The sequence below is a fragment of the Conger conger genome, chromosome 5 (assembly GCF_963514075.1).
Source record: "Conger conger chromosome 5, fConCon1.1, whole genome shotgun sequence".
Lineage (NCBI taxonomy): Eukaryota > Metazoa > Chordata > Actinopteri > Anguilliformes > Congridae > Conger > Conger conger.
In genome coordinates this window covers 19,701,364-19,720,956 of record NC_083764.1, presented here as the reverse complement: position 1 = coordinate 19,720,956, position 19,593 = coordinate 19,701,364, and the positions used below count along the sequence as shown (strand labels likewise).

The following is a 19,593-nucleotide window of genomic DNA, read 5'->3' as shown; positions in this document are numbered from 1 at the left end:
TTCCGATGAGAGGAGAATCACCATAGATATAGAATCACTAGATTACGCACAAAGCGAACGCTGTGCGCATTTAAACGACCTCTCCCAATGCACCGGTATGAGTGGATTCACCCGCACATTTGAACTTCAAACATTCTTTTACATATAGGCTGTTCTCACAACTCTTCTAGTCGAACGTGACCACACAGTTTGTACTGTATGCGTGGAGTGTTATACTGTAAATGTGATGTGCTAACTAGTAATTCTATATCTATGAGTTTTGAAGGTGTTGCTACCCCTGGGTGTCTGTTCAAGGTCAGTGGCGAATGTGAGTCGTACACAGACAGACATATTTTGTAAACAGTGCCAAAGATATGGACAGTGTGCTGTGATAGGAATGAAGCTGCTTTTTTTTAGTTTCAGTCTGAAATTGTGCTAACATTCTTGCACTTTTAAGCTTAGATTCTTCACCCAGTGTTTGTTGGCAAAGCGTGACTGAAAACCTCCCTCCACAAGCCACTACCTACAGTACCTTTAGCCTTTAGCCTAGCATTCACAAGGGAGTTTGACACAAAGTCTGAACCACTATAAGGGTCGTTTAAAATAACAGAAGCTAAAACCGTTTAGACTTCTGGAAGATAGCACCCAAACACAAATTCAATCCAGTTTTGATTTATTGTAGCTCAAGTGTGATTAAATGTAACAGCTACCTTCCCAGATCATACTGATAGCATAAGGAGATTTGAAATTTCTCAAGGCATAACATGGCAAGACATTTTCAGAGTGAAATTAATATTTTCAAGCGTATGCAATTCTGTGTAAACTGTAATAAATGTAAATAGTTCAAATTCTTGCCTGAGAAACTGGCTGAGATAATTAGCATTTTGAAAAAGTTTCCCTTGTCAGAACATTTTGGATTAACTGCAAATTCACTTTTGACCAACAGATCTAGCATTATTCTGAAAGCATCTAAAATTAATTGAGACCCCAAATCTATTTGGGAAATGATGGTTAGAACATCATATTCACACATTCCTTTATGTGGGAGCTTTATAGATAATACATTTATTTTTTTATAGCTGTGCATAATTTAAAAAAAGATTAGATGTAGTTTGCACTATCCAGTGGTGTTGTGAGTGAAAATTTTCACATTGCCCACCTTGCTCATCCCAGTCATGTTCATCTTTGGACTAAAAAGACTGGGAATCGATTCCTGACACAAGTTAAACCATGTTAACTGTGCAGACGTTATTGTTTTATCTCCATCATTAAGGACAAATTAACAAAATTCATTTGTACCTGCTTGACGTGAAGAGGAATATTATGCAACATGATATAGTTATATGTTTATAACATGTTATGATTGGCCAATACCTTTTTGAAATGTGCATGTAGGTAATAGCATTGCCTTTAGTACATTTGAAAGAGGTAAATTAGCTAATTATTTAAGGATAATAATTATAACACAATCATGTTGCCTTTAAAAATATGTACACGATACCATACTATGTGTTTTTAGCTCAACCCAGTTGCATAGAAGCCCACACGCACGCACGTGCACACACAAACACACACTCTGCACATTTCATAGTTATTCCTGGTAATATCCCAGCTTTATATGAGCCTTTTTGGTCTATATAACAATGGTGATGCTAACAGGGTTTCAGCTTTAGCATGTGGAATTGTGCAGGATATGTTCGAGATCAGTATTTGTGAAATGCTGAAACGTTTGTGAATGTTGCTGTGATGCACCAGGATATGTATCTTGCATTATCTCTTGAAACATTTGCTTTCCCCTTTTGCCTATAGTAATAAATTCTGCTGTGATGACAGCCAATGGGATTGCTCACCTTAAAGAAACGGTACACCAGATTTTAAATGATACATATTTTTGTTCATTGCTTCTTTTTGTTCAACAAAAAAACATTTTCCTGAAAAAGTTGAAAGATTGGGATCTTCCGGTCTCTATTTTATGCTAACACTCCTTCATATTTACTGTACAAAGGGGAAGAGTCAAAATGAGAAAGAGAAAGGAAGAGGAAAAATTAAGGACTGCTATTCCTGTTTTTGTCTCTCAGGTGAGTGAGACTGAGATCAATGGGCAGTTTGAATCAGTTTGCGAGTCCGTTTTTAGCGAAGTAGAATCCCAGGCTATGGATGCCTTGGACCTCCCGGGCTGCTTCCGCACTCGAAGCCACAGTTACCTGCGGGCTATACAGGCTGGGTATTCCCAAGACGATGACTGCATACCTTCAATGACATCCTCCACTGTCACTTCAACTCTCAGATCCACAACAGGTAACAGTATTCTTCACAAAAAAAGAATGAGAGAGAGGGCTTAGAATACATACTTTCCATACATACATACTTCTCATGGGAGCGCGCTTAACATACATGCATACGTACAGTGGGGTACCCTTGTGCTTGAGAGAAGCTAGAGTGAATGTTCTTCTTTTTTATCCTTTTCTGAGTTTAATGTTTAATTTTATTTTTTTGGTTTGCTTTTAGTATTTTTGAAAGATTTGCTTGCCATTTTGTTTATTTGATTTTTTCATTTATTATTATTTTTTGCACGATCCACGCATCACTCTCTGGGCGCTCGATTGGCCCAAAGATATACAGTACAGGGGGGCAATGAAAAGCAGCTAAACAGAGGCCATATCGTAGCCCACTCACACTACAGGCACACCACACAGCATGCGGGAGAGGAACAGGGTCTGTTCTGAGCATGTCCGAAGACAGTAGCTTAACAAAACCTCAACAAAGCCTTAACGAGACTCTGTGATGCTGTATCTGTAACATGTTCACAGCTTTTCCAGGGAAGGGCGTAGGTTGATACGGGGTGTCATGGGGGGGGATTGTGTGAACGGGGTGGGGTGGGCATGTATTCGGATGCAGTGAGATTATTCAATGTAGGGTTCGCTTTCGGAGTTCTCAGCGAGCAGTAACTTGCACCTGAGGAATCCCGAAGGCCGCTCATTTGCTGCTTCATTTTGTCCAAACACCTCTAACTCATTTTGACTTATAAGCTTACAGAACAGAGGACTGGGGATAGCAAAAAAAAAAAAAAAAAAAAAAAAAAAGAATAAACAAACATGCAATCAACAGACGGTAAGTTAAAGAGCTCTGGAAAATACATTAGCACTGGTTGCACAAAGTAACTTAAGTGCTGTGGTTAAAATGAACAAACAATTTTAATGCACAACTGTTTGTCTTTTTAATTGTTGTATTGTGTTGCCTAAAACTTGATAGGGAGAATCTCACCGGCTTTATAAAAATGGTGCTTTCATGCTGTAGTGAAAAATATAAACAGGATTTAAATGGCTTGCCTTGACCAACTTTATGAGGTTTATTTTTCAGAAAACTGATCTTTTAAGTCATGTTATTCTGGCCATTATCAATATGAGCATACTGGAAACTTATTTGTATAATTATGTTTTTATAATTGGGAAAATTGCATAAACTATCATGTTAGAGGCACATTTGTCTGGAGTTTGAAGATAATTTGATCTCTTGGAACTATATCTGATGGGACCTATATCTTCTAAGTACACTTTGGCCATGAAGATGGTGCAAGTCTAAATATATGCTCAGAAAGTATCAATTATGCCTTCAGAGTTCTCCCCTATGATCTGTGCAATTAATATGTCTTGTGCAACACATTACAAATGAATTAATATACAACTTTGTTTGTAGTACCTAAGGTTCTTTGTGCAAACAAAACCCCATAATGTGAATTCATTAGTGTATTTGGTGTATGCCTCAGAGTAAAGCTATGAACCCTATTGAAGTTATGTTATCAAATGTCACAAATGTAAAATGATTACATTCTGGATTTCTTTTCTTTTTTTACATGAATATATTTAAAAATGGGAGATGACGGTTGTTTTTCTTATGTGGGTTGTTTTTTGGTTTGTTTTTGAATCTGGAGTTCTATCTTGTTTTTTTGTAGTCCACAATTGGGTTTGCTTGATCAGATTCCCTCTCAGCCCACCTGAGACTGAAGGACTGAGGATCAAGGGGTGTTCTCCAATCCCACCGTCTTACCAGCTGACTTCCTATCACCCAATGGGCGCAAAGTCAATTTGGCTTTACCGTTTGTGTACCATCGCTTACTCCCGGTGTTTGTATATCCTCTTCCACTGGGCTGTTGAGGACAATGCATCTGCTCTCCACTCAGGAAATAAATTAGCCGTGGGAAGCCTTTCTGCGACTTCACTGTTAAGTCCTTCAAACAGTATCCATGAGCGTTTTCCTTTGTTAAATGCTACAAACCTCTGCATTTCTTATCAGTTACAAACAAAGGGAAGGAACAAATTACCCTGTGATAAACCAGGAGAACTTTGACTAAGAACTGTGGCTGTGACAGGGGCGTAGAACGGGGGAAAAAAACCCTGAAAAGCGTCAAACGAAAACGAGATGATGAAACCAAAGAACATTTTCGATGACAAAAGCTACCTCCGTCATCACCCGACCGCCCCCAAACTCTAAAATACACAGTGCAGACGTACAGGTTTGATTTAAGGCGAGTCAAATCAGAAATAAAATGCTTTACAAAAACATAAAGTCGAGGCCAGCTGGCAGTCGAATGGGGGTGTTGTCCCATCATGCCCTTCAATGCAGCCGTACAGAACTCCCTCCCCTTTGACCAGCGAACTCTTGAAGAATTACCAGGGGGACAGAACAGCTGGAGACATCAGTGGTGCCTGTGACAGGTATTTTAATTTCAACACGCATACATATATTTATGTATATATGTGTGTGTTTGCACTGCCTTCTCAACCGAAATAGATCCTCCACAAACTTAATACAGCACAGTGGTGAAGTTCACACTAATTATAATAGAGTTCACATATTGGGACTTTCACATATTTGCCCCTATTCATGTAACAATTTGAGGACAGTCTGCAGAAATATTCACAAATCCCCATATGCCTTAGTTACCCAGATAATTTTGTACTTTTTAAAGCATAAATGGGTTACATTAGTGTAATAAATTGTTGCCAACCAGACAAAGCCTGAAATAATGCTATGCATAGGGGCAATATGGAGGTCACTTTTAAGCACTTTCCGGTATGTTCTGTTCTCATTACGTTACGGCAGAATTTTTACCACTGAAACAAGCAGCTGCAAAATCTGCGTAACGTTTCGAGAATATTACGTACTTGCTTTTTTTTTTATCCCTTCTTTGAACACTCTAAACATTGTAACACCGGGATCTTTGAAGGTCATGTGATGTTTTGTGCACGTGACGCGAGGGACCGTTTTTTCAAGCGATCCATGGTGTGGAGGTGATCAGCCATCTTTGACTGTGGGATTGCAGCCCCTCCCTGGTGCAGCCCTGATTGGAGGAGTCAGGGGGAGGGGGCGTGTGTGGCTCCGCCCCAGGCACCCCTCACTGATTGGTCCCTGCATGCTGTGGACCGCATATGTTCAATAGGGTTCATATCTGCTTCTCGGCCAAAAACAATGAAGAGTTGTGATGCTTTAATCGCCCTTTCTTCTTTTCATTTGCACAAAAAAAAGAGCTGTGGTGTCACGTTAAAAACGATTATATATATATTTTTAGTTCTCATGCTGTCGTTAAAGTTGTGGGTATTAACTTTGTTTCAGAGGGTGTTTATTTTAAAACCCCACATGGCGACGAGCAGCTAAAAAGGCTACGGGGACGATTTCCAGTGGACCAGCAGTGGTTTTGTGCAGTGAAAAGTTGGAAAGGCATCTAAAGGTGGATGTCTATTAAACAGTGAGAAGGCAGTGTACACACCACGAAAAACCAACGGTATGTGAGTCAGCACAAACACTGGGGTGGCAGAGGGTTTTCAGATATTACAATTGTGCAAAACCCTGCTGAAAAAAACTGCTCAAGCTAGGTTTTGAAACAGCTGGTAGCTGGTTCACCAGCTCAGACCAGCTCCATACTCAACATGGTTTGACCAGTATCAAGCTATGTTTTGAAGCTGGTAATTTCAAGATGGTAATATCTGGATTTTACACCAGGGAATAAAGGAATCATTTGAATTCAAATTTTATCAGGTTGTATTTGATTGGTTTGTATTCAATAAGCTGATGACAAGCATTCTAAAAGTAATCATAATCTATGGACTGCTGAATCAAAGAGTTGTGTGGATAGAAGGTAGCAGAGCAGAAATGGAGTAATAAAGGCAAAAGAAACTAGGCTGAAGATATATACTAGAGTTATTATTTGTTCAGTTACGAGTCACATATAACTCCAGAATGCTGCCTTCCAACTCTCTGACTGCTACCTGTACAAAGTAACAGCCTGTTGTATTTGAAACAGGCATTGCAGTAAACTGTATTGACAGCATGCTATAATTTTCAAGATTGGACCTACCCACACAGTAATGAGTGTGTACAGAAATATTTGCACAGTACCATTCATTTTAAACCTTGTGCGTACAACAATAAGAAAAACATTAAGCTACATGTAGTTAATTGAATATTTCTGCAATAGGCATCAATAAAAGTGGAGATAATTGATCATTATTAATATGTGATAATCTGGTGAAGAAAGAAAGCTCTTGCACCATAGGAGCTCCTTAATGGCATTTGTCCATGGTATGGTTTTAATATGAGTGAAATGAACAAAGCACATTGATGTTCTTTTGGTGACATTGCTGCTGAAAAAGTGTTTTTGACTCACATACTGTTGGTAAATATGTCAGAGACAACGCAGAGCATTCAGGGCCTCCTATGAATGGCATTTCAATCCTGCCGTCTGTACTTAACTCCTAATAGTGAAAGAGGCATCTCACTCACCTGATTCTCCAGCTGTTCCCATCTGAATTTTTGCGTCTATATCCATATTTAAATTTGTCTTCCAGAGGGATATGATATGCTGGAAGGTACGTCATTGCTAAACGATGACGACAATATAGAAGAGGACGATGGCGAGAGCTCCTTGGACTACCACGAGCTGGACCGGCTGCAGATGGACGAGGTGACTCGTAGCCAGCACAGTACCAGCTCCACAGTCACTGCCGTGTCGGTCCCCCCGGCGTCACCCCGTGCTTTCAGGGTCCCCAGCGCCCAGGCCCCCGACCCGCCGGTGCCCCAGGCCATCCAGGCCTTCAAGGAGTCGGCCAACATGGTGGCGGCCTTCAACATGCAGTGGAAGGACGAGATCTCGGCCATGCGCTACGAGCTAGCCGAACTCAGGCGAGACGTTTGCGGCGAGCTGAAGACCTTCAACAGCAACTTCTTCAACTTCACCCAGTGCTACAGCACGTGGAGCCTGGGCCGGCGGGACGGCACGGGCGGCGAGGGCGAGCCGGGGGGGCAGTCGGACCGCGTGTCCGTGGGCACCCAGGCGGGGACCAGCGGTCCCGTCAGGCAGAACACGGTGGACCGCGCGGTCATGTGCCAGCCCGACCCGTCGCCGTCTCCCATCGCCATGCTGGATTTGATGGACCCGCCGCGCATCGAGATCACCGAGGACGCCGGCACACCCGAGGGGACGGTGGGGTCCGACAGCCCCTCCAGCTCCAGGCCCTCGGAGGACTCCACGTGGGACACCAGGAAGCAGAGGGCGAGGAGGCGGTCGGGAGGCAGGAGGAGCGCAAGTCTGGAACTGTGGAGCAGAAAATACACCAGTGGGCCCATGTCATATCTGTCATTGTCATTTTGATCATTCATGTCATCTCCATAGGAACTCGGGAAAGAGGTTTCCTCAAGTACATGGGTTTCTGAGACTTGCATAACAAGAGCAGGAGAGAGTTCCTGGAAGGGTAAAAAAAAAAAAGGAAAGCTCATGTACTCTGCACAGACACGATGAATACCAGGCTTTAATTTGATAGTAGTTCTCGGCACTGTAACTTCTAATCGGTGGGGCTGTGTTGAGCTGTTCTGAATGAAAACAAGTTTCTGTTTACCCTAGAATCTGAGTGTCCCTGGAATGTGAAAAGTTATGATGGGAGGTTCGGCTTTGACCAAGTCACAACGACCCCTAAGTGCCACTGCAGCTTCCGGGTCAACAGCATTCAGTAGGTGGCTCAAACCAGGAGAGAACCGTGACCTTGGAGAGTGCAGAAACAATTGTACCTTTAAACTGTGCTCATTATGTAAGCAAGCCATAGAGCACTAGTAGTCTTGAATAGAGCTAAACCCCTTTGGGGAAGCCCTGCGACTCTACACACCCACTGAGGCTAAATCCACCAGTTTGGTTGAAATTGTTCCATACTTGAAGTAGATATTAAGGCCACTCTCGATATAGACTTCCAAATTAATGATAGTTGTTCCTCTATTCTGCAAAGGAATATGAAAGTAGTTTAATGTTTTGGGTGAATGTATTTGCAGGATTTGCCTTATTCAGAATTTTAAATAACACCGGTTTATGAATTGTATTTTTTTAGAAGATTTAGAAGGTGTAAAGAATGACAAACAGCACTAAAGGTGGGCTTTCTCGAGTGAAACTGCAGAGGCAAGTCGTCTGTAACATGCATCCCAGCTACGGTATTGGTGGCCATACTGTTTCCGGAGGAACTTACATGCTGATTATGCTAGAGCCTGAGCTCCCTTAATCATGACCATTTTCAGTGAAATGCCTGCGTTTACTGAAAGTGATACTGTGAAATTCCTTTTGAGTACAAAAACCCTAATTTTTGTAATATTCACTAATAAAAATCTATGAAAGTTCAAAAAGAACACAAATAATCTCACAAATAATCCTTCCAGACTCTGTTTATCTCTATTATAAATTTTATATTTTGCTATTTACTCTATTGTATAGTTTCTCCAAAATTAAATATTTTTAAACTTGTGTTCAGAGATCAAAGAGTCACGATAATCGATAATCAAAAGTATGTAAAATTAGCAACAATTTAAAGTGGAAAACTTTGGGGAATACTGATCTCAGGTTGTTATGCTTAATGTAACTGATGTAACAAGAATGACATAGTGACACCGTTGTGTCAGATTTCTTACATTAAGTAAATCCAGTAATTCCCTTTTTAATTACACATGCTGAAAGATTCTTTTTAAATTGTAGAAATGTGCTTTCTAAAGCCATAATCACATATATTGAAAATCTAGAAATGAAAAATATTAATATGTGGAAGGAATAAGTCTGATAACCCAGAAGGTTTGCCTGGATGTCATTTCCCTGGCTCCACACCTGCTGATTTTAAGCAAAGTTTGAAGTTTTTCCTTCATAACTTGTTTTCTCTACTTTTCATCTGTCCTGGCCAATAGATATTGTTTGGGAAAAATGTCACAGGTGAGCATCATCTGATGAAACGGATCCCAGTAAAAACAACGATAGCTATACTTGAGTTTAACTTTCGTATTTATTTGCAAAGAAATTACCGGCTTTCTGATTTGAATCAGACATAGTAAGACTCTTACATTTACATTTACATTTTTGTCATTTGGCAGACGCTTTTAATCCAAAGCGATTTACAAGTGCATAGGTTCTACCACAAGTCAAAGCATCACATCCATAACTAGGAAAATACACATGGAATGCTGTTCTAAACATATAGTCATCATCATAAGTGCCATTTTATACACACTTTTCCAGAAGGGGGGGCTTCACCAAAAAAAAAAGGCATGAAGCTGGTCACTAACATTTATCAGTATTTTGTCTTCTGAATAACGCTTTTTGACCTTGCTGTAAGACCGGAATGTGCTCGCTACCCCCTCCCAGGAGAAGCAGAGACATTAAGGTCAAAGGCTGTCTGTCCGCTGGGAGAGAGACAAAGAAAGACTTAATTCAGAAAGTGGTCTAATAGTAATATGGATTAACACTAAAAGGTTATTTGTAATCATGTGATTGTCTTTATGTTCACATCAATTAAAAATCAATTAAGAAAATTACCCTCACAATATTCATTCAACTTGTACAGCCTGCTCGTCACAGAACACAATTAGCTTACATCAGGAGCAAAATACCTAGCATACTGTAACAAATGTTAGCTTACTAGCAAAAATAGAAAATTTCTACTATGTTCACTCCCTTAAACATCTACATGGGGCAGTCCTTGCCTGCTCAACAGATTTAAATGAAAGACTACCTGTTGTTAGCTACCTCAATTTGCTCTCAGAGTGTAGCTAATTTAAGTAATAAACTGACAACATAAACATATCAGCTTATACTGTAGTTATATATTCAAGCTTAGCTGACCTAGCAGGCGACTGATTCAATATGATAAAATGTAATTATGTTACTTGGTAGTAACTTGGCTATAGTGATATATGGAGTAATGACATAATTGGATGTAAAGCCAATCCCCATAAAGTAGTCCAAATCTGTACTTTCCTGTCTTATGGGAAATTATGATGTTTTGCAGTTCTCAATCAGTTGCTGTCAGTGAAAAAGCTAACTTTTGTGTGTCTTGACCAGGCCCCTAATAATCTCCCTGAGGTGAAGTTTGTTGACAATGTTATGGTCTAATTGTTAATGAAATTCTAAGGGAAATCTTACCACGGCACAATTCATAAAAGTTCACTTACTACAATACAGAGGAGACTATTTTACATAAATCTTAATGTATTCTTGACTCGGTATGCATAAACACAGAAAGAATACATTTGTTCTGTACATTATCTGTGGTACCCACAAAGTGCAGCCTTTGCAGCAATGTTATTTTTCCTGACACATGCAGTAAAAATGTATTGCTGAGTATAATTAAGTAAAGTTTTTCATTTGGGTAAAAAAACGTAAGCACTTTTTACAAACGCATTTCAGTGCCATTATCATGGCTGCAGTTACTGACTTAACTTTCCTAAATTATCTCTAGAATAAACTGGATTGATTGTTAGTTGGGTTTTCATCTAAAAATACTAATACTAGAAGTTGGAGAAACCCTTGTGGAACCTTCTTGGCTGGCATTCAGAATTGAATTAGGAAGAAATGTTGCCTGTTGTTAATTTTGTGATTATGCTCATAATAGAGATAATGTTACTGATTCCGATTTTCTAATACATTTAATTATGGCTTTAGAATTTGCAGAGTTGTGAAGGGAATGCAGCATGTGTAATTATACTGAGGAAACTAATGCTATATGTCAGTATTTGAAGTGATTAGAACAGACAAGGTAGCACTCGCATAGTTAATACATTAAATATTTAAGAACACATACTTAAGAATAGTATATCATAGACATTATATAAATTGTCACAAATGTGACACATTTATGAGATCATATATGTGTATATATAATACTTTGTACAGATAATTATCTATTCTATGTGATTCAAGTTTGTCTCCACGTTAGTCGCAAGGTTGATACACGAGTAAACCCATTAGGATAAACCAGTAACTCATGTTATGTAAGATTGGTGTCATTCCAAACTCCCCAGAATGTTGCAGTGTTATGTTGTGGCATCTATCATCAGTCCATATGAAACAAACATACGTGTGTGTCTGTGATATCTGTGACCGTCGCAGGCACGGGAACCACTTCCTGTGTTCGCCTCATTCATGTCTAAGAAACACAGCGTCATTCCTGGATGAACCTGGACAGCGTGAGCATCTGAAAGCGTTTGCTCCCCTACCTCATCCTTTCATCAGATGCATGACACATTTTGAATGTACTGGAACCGCCTTCACTAGTGATGGTCAAGTGAGACTTCATGAACCACGTCATTGTGCGGAGCTTTCCTGATTTGTCTGCCATTGGCTGGTCCGATCCAACGGGAACCCTTCGATTGGTTCAGATCAGCGATGTCATTACTGCCATTACTCTGCCAATGCCCTTAACCATTCATTCTGTCCCTCTTGTTGTTACATCTACGTGGCCTACCAAAGTCGCTGCCCGGGCCAACTATCTCCTATGAGAAAGCTCCATGACCCTCCCCTCAGAGTGCCTGACAGTGTTGACTGTGAATGTCCGTTTGCTCTTGTCTCTTTGACTTTTGATTCCAGTTGTCCCTAGAGGGAACGTAGAGGGATAATGTATGATTTGCTGAAGAATCCTCTAAATTAAATGTACTTGTATATCCAAAGACTTTTACGATTCCATAAGCTTAGAACATACTGTAGAGGGTCGCTCATACTTTAAGACCAAGAAACAGGATCTTCTTTGCACGACCTAATGAAATCTTTGGAGAAACCAGTGGCTATTTGGATGGATTTCTACAATGTGCGCACACAAAGGAAGAGCTGCTCTGGAATTCAACCCAAGGCTCCTCTCTACATTTACATATCTGGTAGCTCAATGGTAATTCAACGGTTTTCTTTGTCAAAGCACCCATTAACCGATAGGACATGGGCCTTGAGCGATGCTTGAGGTACAGAATTACCTTTGATGGAAGCGGAAGCTAGAAACATAGAGTGAAGCTACATTGAAGCAGTACCACAAAAAGTTGACAGATTTCTTGTCAGCAAAATCACCCTGGTCATTCACCAACAGTACTGTCTTGCTCTAACTATTGCGTAAAGTTTTAACCTGGATTGTTCCACTGTGGGTCTAATGTGTGATCTTCCAACAGGGTTTGTCGCTCAGCTCTTTCCTCAAGCAATACACCGACCACAAACTATTCGAGTGGCTCCTTTTCAGCAGGATAAAGATCCTGTTTGACTAAGGTGGAGTGTCCCCTGAACGATCCCTTGCTTAGCAAATCAGCCTTAATTTGAGCTTAATATCAGAAATTATGGCGCTGAGAGTCGGTTGAATGAATCAGAAAACTAATATGCACATTACCTTCTGCATTGAAGATGGATCTTACAAAATCATTAAAAAACAGGGATATGTACCTGATAAAAATATTATGGTCCTGGAAACATGACTTTTTTTTCTCCTTATTTTTGGAATGGCAAATGACAATAAAAACTCAGACGCTGAAGTGGTTCCCTTCTCATGTCCCTTTACTGAGAGTTAGGGAAGCGAGGGCCCATCTGGGGCGAAGAACCTATGATCTATCGGTGCTGAATCCAGGAAGGCACAGTTCAATTAATGATGTCTCAACATTGCATACATCATTCTATGCAAGTCTTCTGTTTTTTGTTTTGTTTTGTCATTTTACTTTGCTTTTCTGTTGACGTGTGGAAACCCCTTTGTCTTGTTGTTTTTCTTTCTTAATCAAATGCAGTACAACTAAATGCATCTGAAACCTGCTGAGCCAATTCAGTCTTGGTGACTCCAGTTCTGGAATGGCCTAAACCTAGAGATTGCATTTGGTTGAGATAAGAGAGAATTTATTTTTTTATTTTTTTTGTTTTGTTAAACTGTCCTAAAATAATAAGTGTTCTTGTAATAGCAAGCTTGTTTGCTAAGAACAACCTTCATATCTGAATGCAAAGTGAGGGAATCTGAATAGAGAACATCCTGGGGTAACACTTCCTACCAAATTAAAATATGTAATTGCTTGGGAAATGTATGTGTAATAACACATTGTTATATAACAATTACATAGTATTTAATTAAGAGGTTAGTTGTTTAATTACATCAACTGCACACCTTTTACATTCTATGTGGCTGTTCTGTAAAATAAAAATAAATCAATAAATAATGTGCTATTACACACTCATACTCGTAATTACGATATGGTTGCACTTGTATAAGGTCAAAGTAATGTTAAACATAGCCCGATATATTTTTTTGAGAATTCATTATTGTTGTTCACGCAGTTGTCACAATGCATTTATTATGATGGCTGTTTATTTGTTTATGTATTGTGAAATCAAATGCTACAAAAATACCATATTCAAACCAGAAAACTGCAATTTGAATAATAAAAAGGTGTCATACAAAACAGTATACATGAGTTACAATGTGCAATGATGTCCTCCCTTGAAGGAGGTTTTGTAGTCATGGAAACTTGCATAGAATGCCAGGTCGGTGTATCTACAGGCTTATTTTGTTTTTTAATGACACCTTGAGAGTCACCTAAGTGGCTATTTGGATAACTGTAAGACGCAGACAGATGATACCATTATTTTCCTGTGCAGTCCAGCTGGGGAAGGGGTAATTTATTGTGAAGAACCAGCCTTCAGGCTAAAATCATGCAGTGATAACCTTTAACCCTGTGACAACCCAGTACCACTATCTATGCCCTGTGAGTATGTTGGGTCTTTGGGCATCTTTTTAGGTTTGCACCGTATCTAGCTTTATAAGCTAACCCTATACTTGAAGTGTATTATTATAAACATAGTGCCCATAGCCCTTCATGTTGACATAAACATTCATAAATGTTAATGACATCTCATGACAACTGGGCACTGTTTACAGAAATCTACGAGGCACTGCCCATTACGACGCATGAAGTTGGATGTTAGTATATGCAGATACACTAAGCATGTTTGTGAAGCGTGTTTATGAAAGTTTATGTCTGGTTATGGAGATGTTTAGCAGGAAGTTTGCAATGCTTTACAATAATACATTTCAAGAACAATTGTTTGAGGGATATTGGGAGTTTAATTTAAACAAGTTAATTACCATGATTTTTTGGCTTTGTTTGGCTGCCTATGGTTGTGTTTTCTTTTACAAGGATGTGTGACCTCTTTGATCTTGATGCTAACTGTAATGCTTAAATGTGATAATGTTTTTTTGTTTGAATTTCAGTATGCCTTATGTATTTTGTCACCACTCATAAAATTATGGATACGTTTAATAGAGGGTGGTATTGGTTTTGAATTGTTTATGATCAGCATTCCTGTGGGGATCATAGCTTTACTCTGGCAAAGGAATGAAACACTGTTGAATAAATTCTCCCAAGAAAAAAAGGTAGAAATGACTATAGATGTCAAAGATTCTGAAAACAGACAATTTATGCAATTGTGTGTTTAAAAAAAAAATCTATGAAATAATAAAGAACACTGAAAAGCAGTAATAATTCACTTCATTAAGCACAACATGGGCAACCTATAAAATTAAAAATCTTTGATGGAATGCACCTCTGTAACCATGAGACATAGCATGGGCCTCACACATTATTTAGCATTGATCCTCTCTTAATGCCTTCTCTTTGTACTAAGTTATAACCCTCTTTCCATTTTAGGGGCCCGTAGCTTAGCTGGGGGGCGTAGAGCGTACGGTAGGTCTGGTAGGGCATCATTTTCTTAAAACATTTTTTTTTCTGTTGTTACATACAGTATCTGTTTACAGTCACATTGTCCTTGTCTAGTTCTAGCATTTAATTGGGAAAGGAATACTGTTACTGTGAAGCTTAGCAATATTTGCACAAAAACCGAGAATAAATTGGACCAACTATATTTGGGCTATATGTGCAGGATATGTAGAGGAGGCACAGTTAGAGGTGCAATCTTGTACAGTCTTAGAAATAAGAAAATGACAGAAAAATGCAGAATGTCATTGACGAGAAAGGCAATTTATATTGGCCTGTTGTACATGCAACTGAACATTTTCGTCTTTTTAAATACATTAATCTTTTTACAATTACTGGCCTGAAAACCCATTACATAGTGCCAGTTAGAAGGAGAGAAAAACTGTAGTTTGCTTAGGTAGATAATCTGGTTAAAGTTTGAAAAAAGATCATTTTTGGATGTACATTCTTTGGATGGGACACATTAGATTGCTTATAAGCCTTTAGGAAAAATCTCTTCATATACAGAAAATCTGAATGCTTACCGATTATGATCAATTTTCTTAGCACAAGTTGTGTGCATATATCTCTTTATTTGTGAAAAAAATATGTATATACATATTATGGAGTGTGTTCCATAATATTTGGGACAAAGACATATTTCTCTTGATTTGACTCTGTACTCCAAATCAAACAATTCACATGTGCTTAAAGTGCAGATTCTCAGCCTTTCATAAAGAGTATACACTCAGTGAGCAAATTATTAGACCTGTATGCCAGCTTGGTGATGCAAATATTTAAATAAATGCATAAAAGCATACAGACGTGGTCAAGAGGTTCAGCTGTTGTTCTGACAGATCTACAGAGGCAAGTTGCAAACCACTAGTTAGTTACAGTAACAGGATGGCCAGGTTACAGTTAGGTAAGAAGTACCTAAAAGAGCTTGTAGAGTTCTGGAAAAGGGTCTTGTGGGCAGACCAAGACTGACTTTAGAGTGATGTCAACAGCAAAATTTACAGGCTAAAAGGAACTGCCCAAGATCCAAAGTATCCCCCCTCATCTGTAAAACATTGTGTCAGGGGTGTTATGGTTTTGATATGTACAGGTACTGGCTCACAGCAGAATGAATTTTGAAGTGTACAGCAGCATCTTATGTGCTGAAATTCAAACAAATGCCTCCAAAGTCATTGATTGGTATTTCATCCCACAGCAAGACAATGATCCTAAACATACTGATAAAGCAACAAAGGCAACAAAGTTAAAAATGGAAAAAAAGTCAGTCACCCAATCTTAGTCAAAATGTTCTTCATACTGTATGCTGACGAAAAGCCTTAAGGCAACTTGCCCTGAAACAGCCAGTAGCTGAAGATGGGTGCAATACAGGCCTGTTAGAGTGTCGGCAGCAAAGATACTCAGCACCTGTTGTCTATGGGTCACTGATTTCAAGCAGTCATTTGACAAATGTATTTATTTATTAGCATGATAAGCCCCTTGTGATGTCAGATCAAATTGGGGGTCCAAAATTGCATGCAAAGGATATGCAACAAAGGACCAAACATGACATGACCTAATTAGTTAATTTTCACATGGTGGAACCAAAGCTGTGAATGTGCACTTTAACCACATATACATTTTTTAACTGAAAACCACTTTAAGATTATGCAGTGCAGAGCCCAAAAAAAAAAATCTTTGTCCCCAACGTTAAGGAGCACTGTATTTCACTGTTCATGGAATGCACAGAATTCATTTTTAACTGTTTAAATGAAAGAGAACCATATGTTTTGTTTGTTTATGTTTGTATGTTTTTTTCAGTTCCCTATATTAAAATGGAACATTTCAAAGTATTATTATTATTATTATTATTATTATTATTATTATTATTATGGTTTTAATCATGAATTTGAGTTTTTAGAAATAGTTATAATTAAATTAAATATTGAATCATAGAATATTATATTATTTGAATTTGTTTGCAGATTAAAAAGCAAAAGGTTTAATGATCAAGATTAAGAAATAACTTCACCCTTAATATCAATAGTGCCAAATTAAAAGAGTATGTGTTTGTGCCTGTAGTAAAAAGCAACACTCACAAGCCAAGATTCATTTGTCTTGATCAGACCTATGTCTAAACATTAAGTCATCATCCATTAGTCTGCAATAACGCATTCAATTGGCTTTTACACGAGAAACCAGTAAGCACATTTTCATAGCAATTTAAAATGTAAATTGTCCCTTTTTAATATTCTGACATGATCACCTAACTTTAGTGTTTTATCTCCTTTGCAAAGCCCTAGCTAACATATTACATTCTCGCAACATTGCCATAATGTTGTTACAGTGTTGTCCCATTTCTGACCTCTCTCACATGAATGTTAAGAGCTATGTCATGTGTTAGCTAGGACATACAGTACTTACATGTGCTGAAAACATTTTAAATGTGGATGTCCACTTCTTAGATTGTGTCCATTTCCTTTCTGGACTGATCACTCTTCCAAGCAAATGATTCAGAAAATTACGGGGAAAACCTAAAATGACTGATGCAGTCTGTCGTCCTCTTCTATTCCATAAGTTTTTCTGTTTAATTTGGATACGTTCACTCTGTTTGATGTGTGGAATTCCGCATGTCAAAGGTTCGACCACTCTTCATTCATGGGGGCATCGCCACTGTATGTATATATGTGTGTACGGTAAATCAGAAAACGTGTTTTATTATTTTTTCAAAAACACCAAGGGAGGCATGTACTGCCATTGACATCCCAGATTCTACTGACCACCAAATATAGGCCTCAGAAGTCGTGTCGTCATTCTCTTCGGAAAATTCTATGGTTCGTTAGCATCTTCCGGATCGAAAATTGTGAGTCTATGGGAGAAATGAATGGAGTTTTAATCCTTCAAAAGAAATTATGAGATTTGGACATTTGTTTGTATATGACAAAATAACGTTTTTCTTCCCATTTTTATCGTCTAAAAATAAATCTGTAAATGTATGAAGCAAATTGCTACGGATAAGTTGTTGGCAACTTCACGCACAGTGCTGTATATAAGGCTGTATTTTCAGTTACTATTCACGCGCATTGCCAATGACTATTACTCGATCGTGCGGTAAATTATAATTAAAAATAATGAATACAGTTCAGCAGTATATATCGCTGTAAGTATCTTTATTCTTGTCATTGTTGGTCCTTAGTAATTTATTTAAGTTATTTACTTTAAATTGCTTTAAATTTCTTTCCTGGTATTGATGAGCCAAGGGAACCCTTCTCACGGAACCGTCGCTGTGACGCGTAAAAGATGTGCTGTGCTCTTCGCATTTGGCTAACGAAATGGTTATTTCGGTTGGAAAGTGACATCGGAATTCAGTGCTGCCAAGTGCTACTTAAGAGAGAAATTACTCTGGATAAAACCGTCCAAATATTAAACGGCATCTTAAATTACAGACTGTGACAGAAACGGTTATGTGAAAAGGCCATTCATTTTTACCATAGAGAAATTGCGCTTTGATCCGGAAACCAAAATATGGGCAACGGTTTTGCTCTGAGTTACGTCATACTTCCAAGGCCTATGGATCATTTCATAGTGGATTGTCCCCCTAGTCTATTCAACTTTAAATCTCTTTGGATAAAAGAGTCAAATCCATATGAAATTATAAACGATAAATTCAGAATATTAATCGACTATAATTTGGCACTGGAAGCTCGGAGCCAGAAGGAAAGCAGTTCACTAACTGGTTTGCTGGTAGAATCTGTGGTAGCATGCTCCCTGGTGGACTTGCAAAAACTCGGAGGACCAGCAGGAGCTGTTCTCTGTGATTCAACCCATGACCTCACCTACGCATTGCATTATATCACCCCATAATACACCCATCATCACTGTCTGGAAACCCTTTGTCCTCATTTGAGAAAAAAAAATCAAAAAATCAAACCAAGAGAGTCAATTGGGAACACCTCAAAGGTGTTTGAATTGTATTTGAAACTATATAGTGCCAGCGCCTATCATTGATCATAGAATCCACACTACAATGGGACCAAAAGTAAGTATGTTCCAACACCGGGTTTTAATGTGGATGTCTTCGATTGGTGCCGTTCCTATTACTGTTTATCCTAAACAGCCGAGCTCCCTCGGATATGTTTTCTGTATTTTTGTCCCTGTCTTCAAGCCTTCACACTTGTCTACACGGGCAGGCCCCCTAAGACAACACATCTTTAACCCGCTTATCCTTCTCTTGTCACATGTGTCCTGCAGAGTGATTTGTCTTGTCAGTGCTCCACTATCTTTGGTGTGTCACGATGAATTACTGGTGTGTGAATGTGAACTGCGAAAGGCATCAACAAGTGCAATGATGCGGGGCGGTATTAGCATGAAATGTGATGGCCTAGTTCCGCAATGTCGTTCTGAATTGCCGTGCTACTGTAAATGTCAAGACACAATTAGTTCGTTATATGTAATACACGTGACCTTGCCACTTAGAAATGTGGAGTGCACATATTAGCCCAGTTTTTGTAAGAACTTTGGGAGAGTTTAAGCTTTTACCGCTGCCCTGCTTCTTGCAATAGCCAAGACTCCTGGCTTTGGATCTCATTAAAAGTCTATGCAGGAGCTAAATTTGCTGAC

The 19,593-nt window shown here is 38.9% G+C and overlaps 1 protein-coding gene across 1 annotated transcript in view; it reads left to right on the top strand.

Moving 5' to 3' along the window:
- Positions 1–19,593, top strand: part of LOC133129365 (disks large-associated protein 2-like) — a 148,012-nt gene that overhangs the window by 94,125 nt on the left and 34,294 nt on the right. Inside the window, exon 5 of the mRNA XM_061243402.1 lies at positions 2,058–2,277. Coding sequence (XP_061099386.1) covers positions 2,058–2,277 — 220 coding nt within the window. The remainder of the gene's footprint in view (positions 1–2,057; positions 2,278–19,593) is intronic.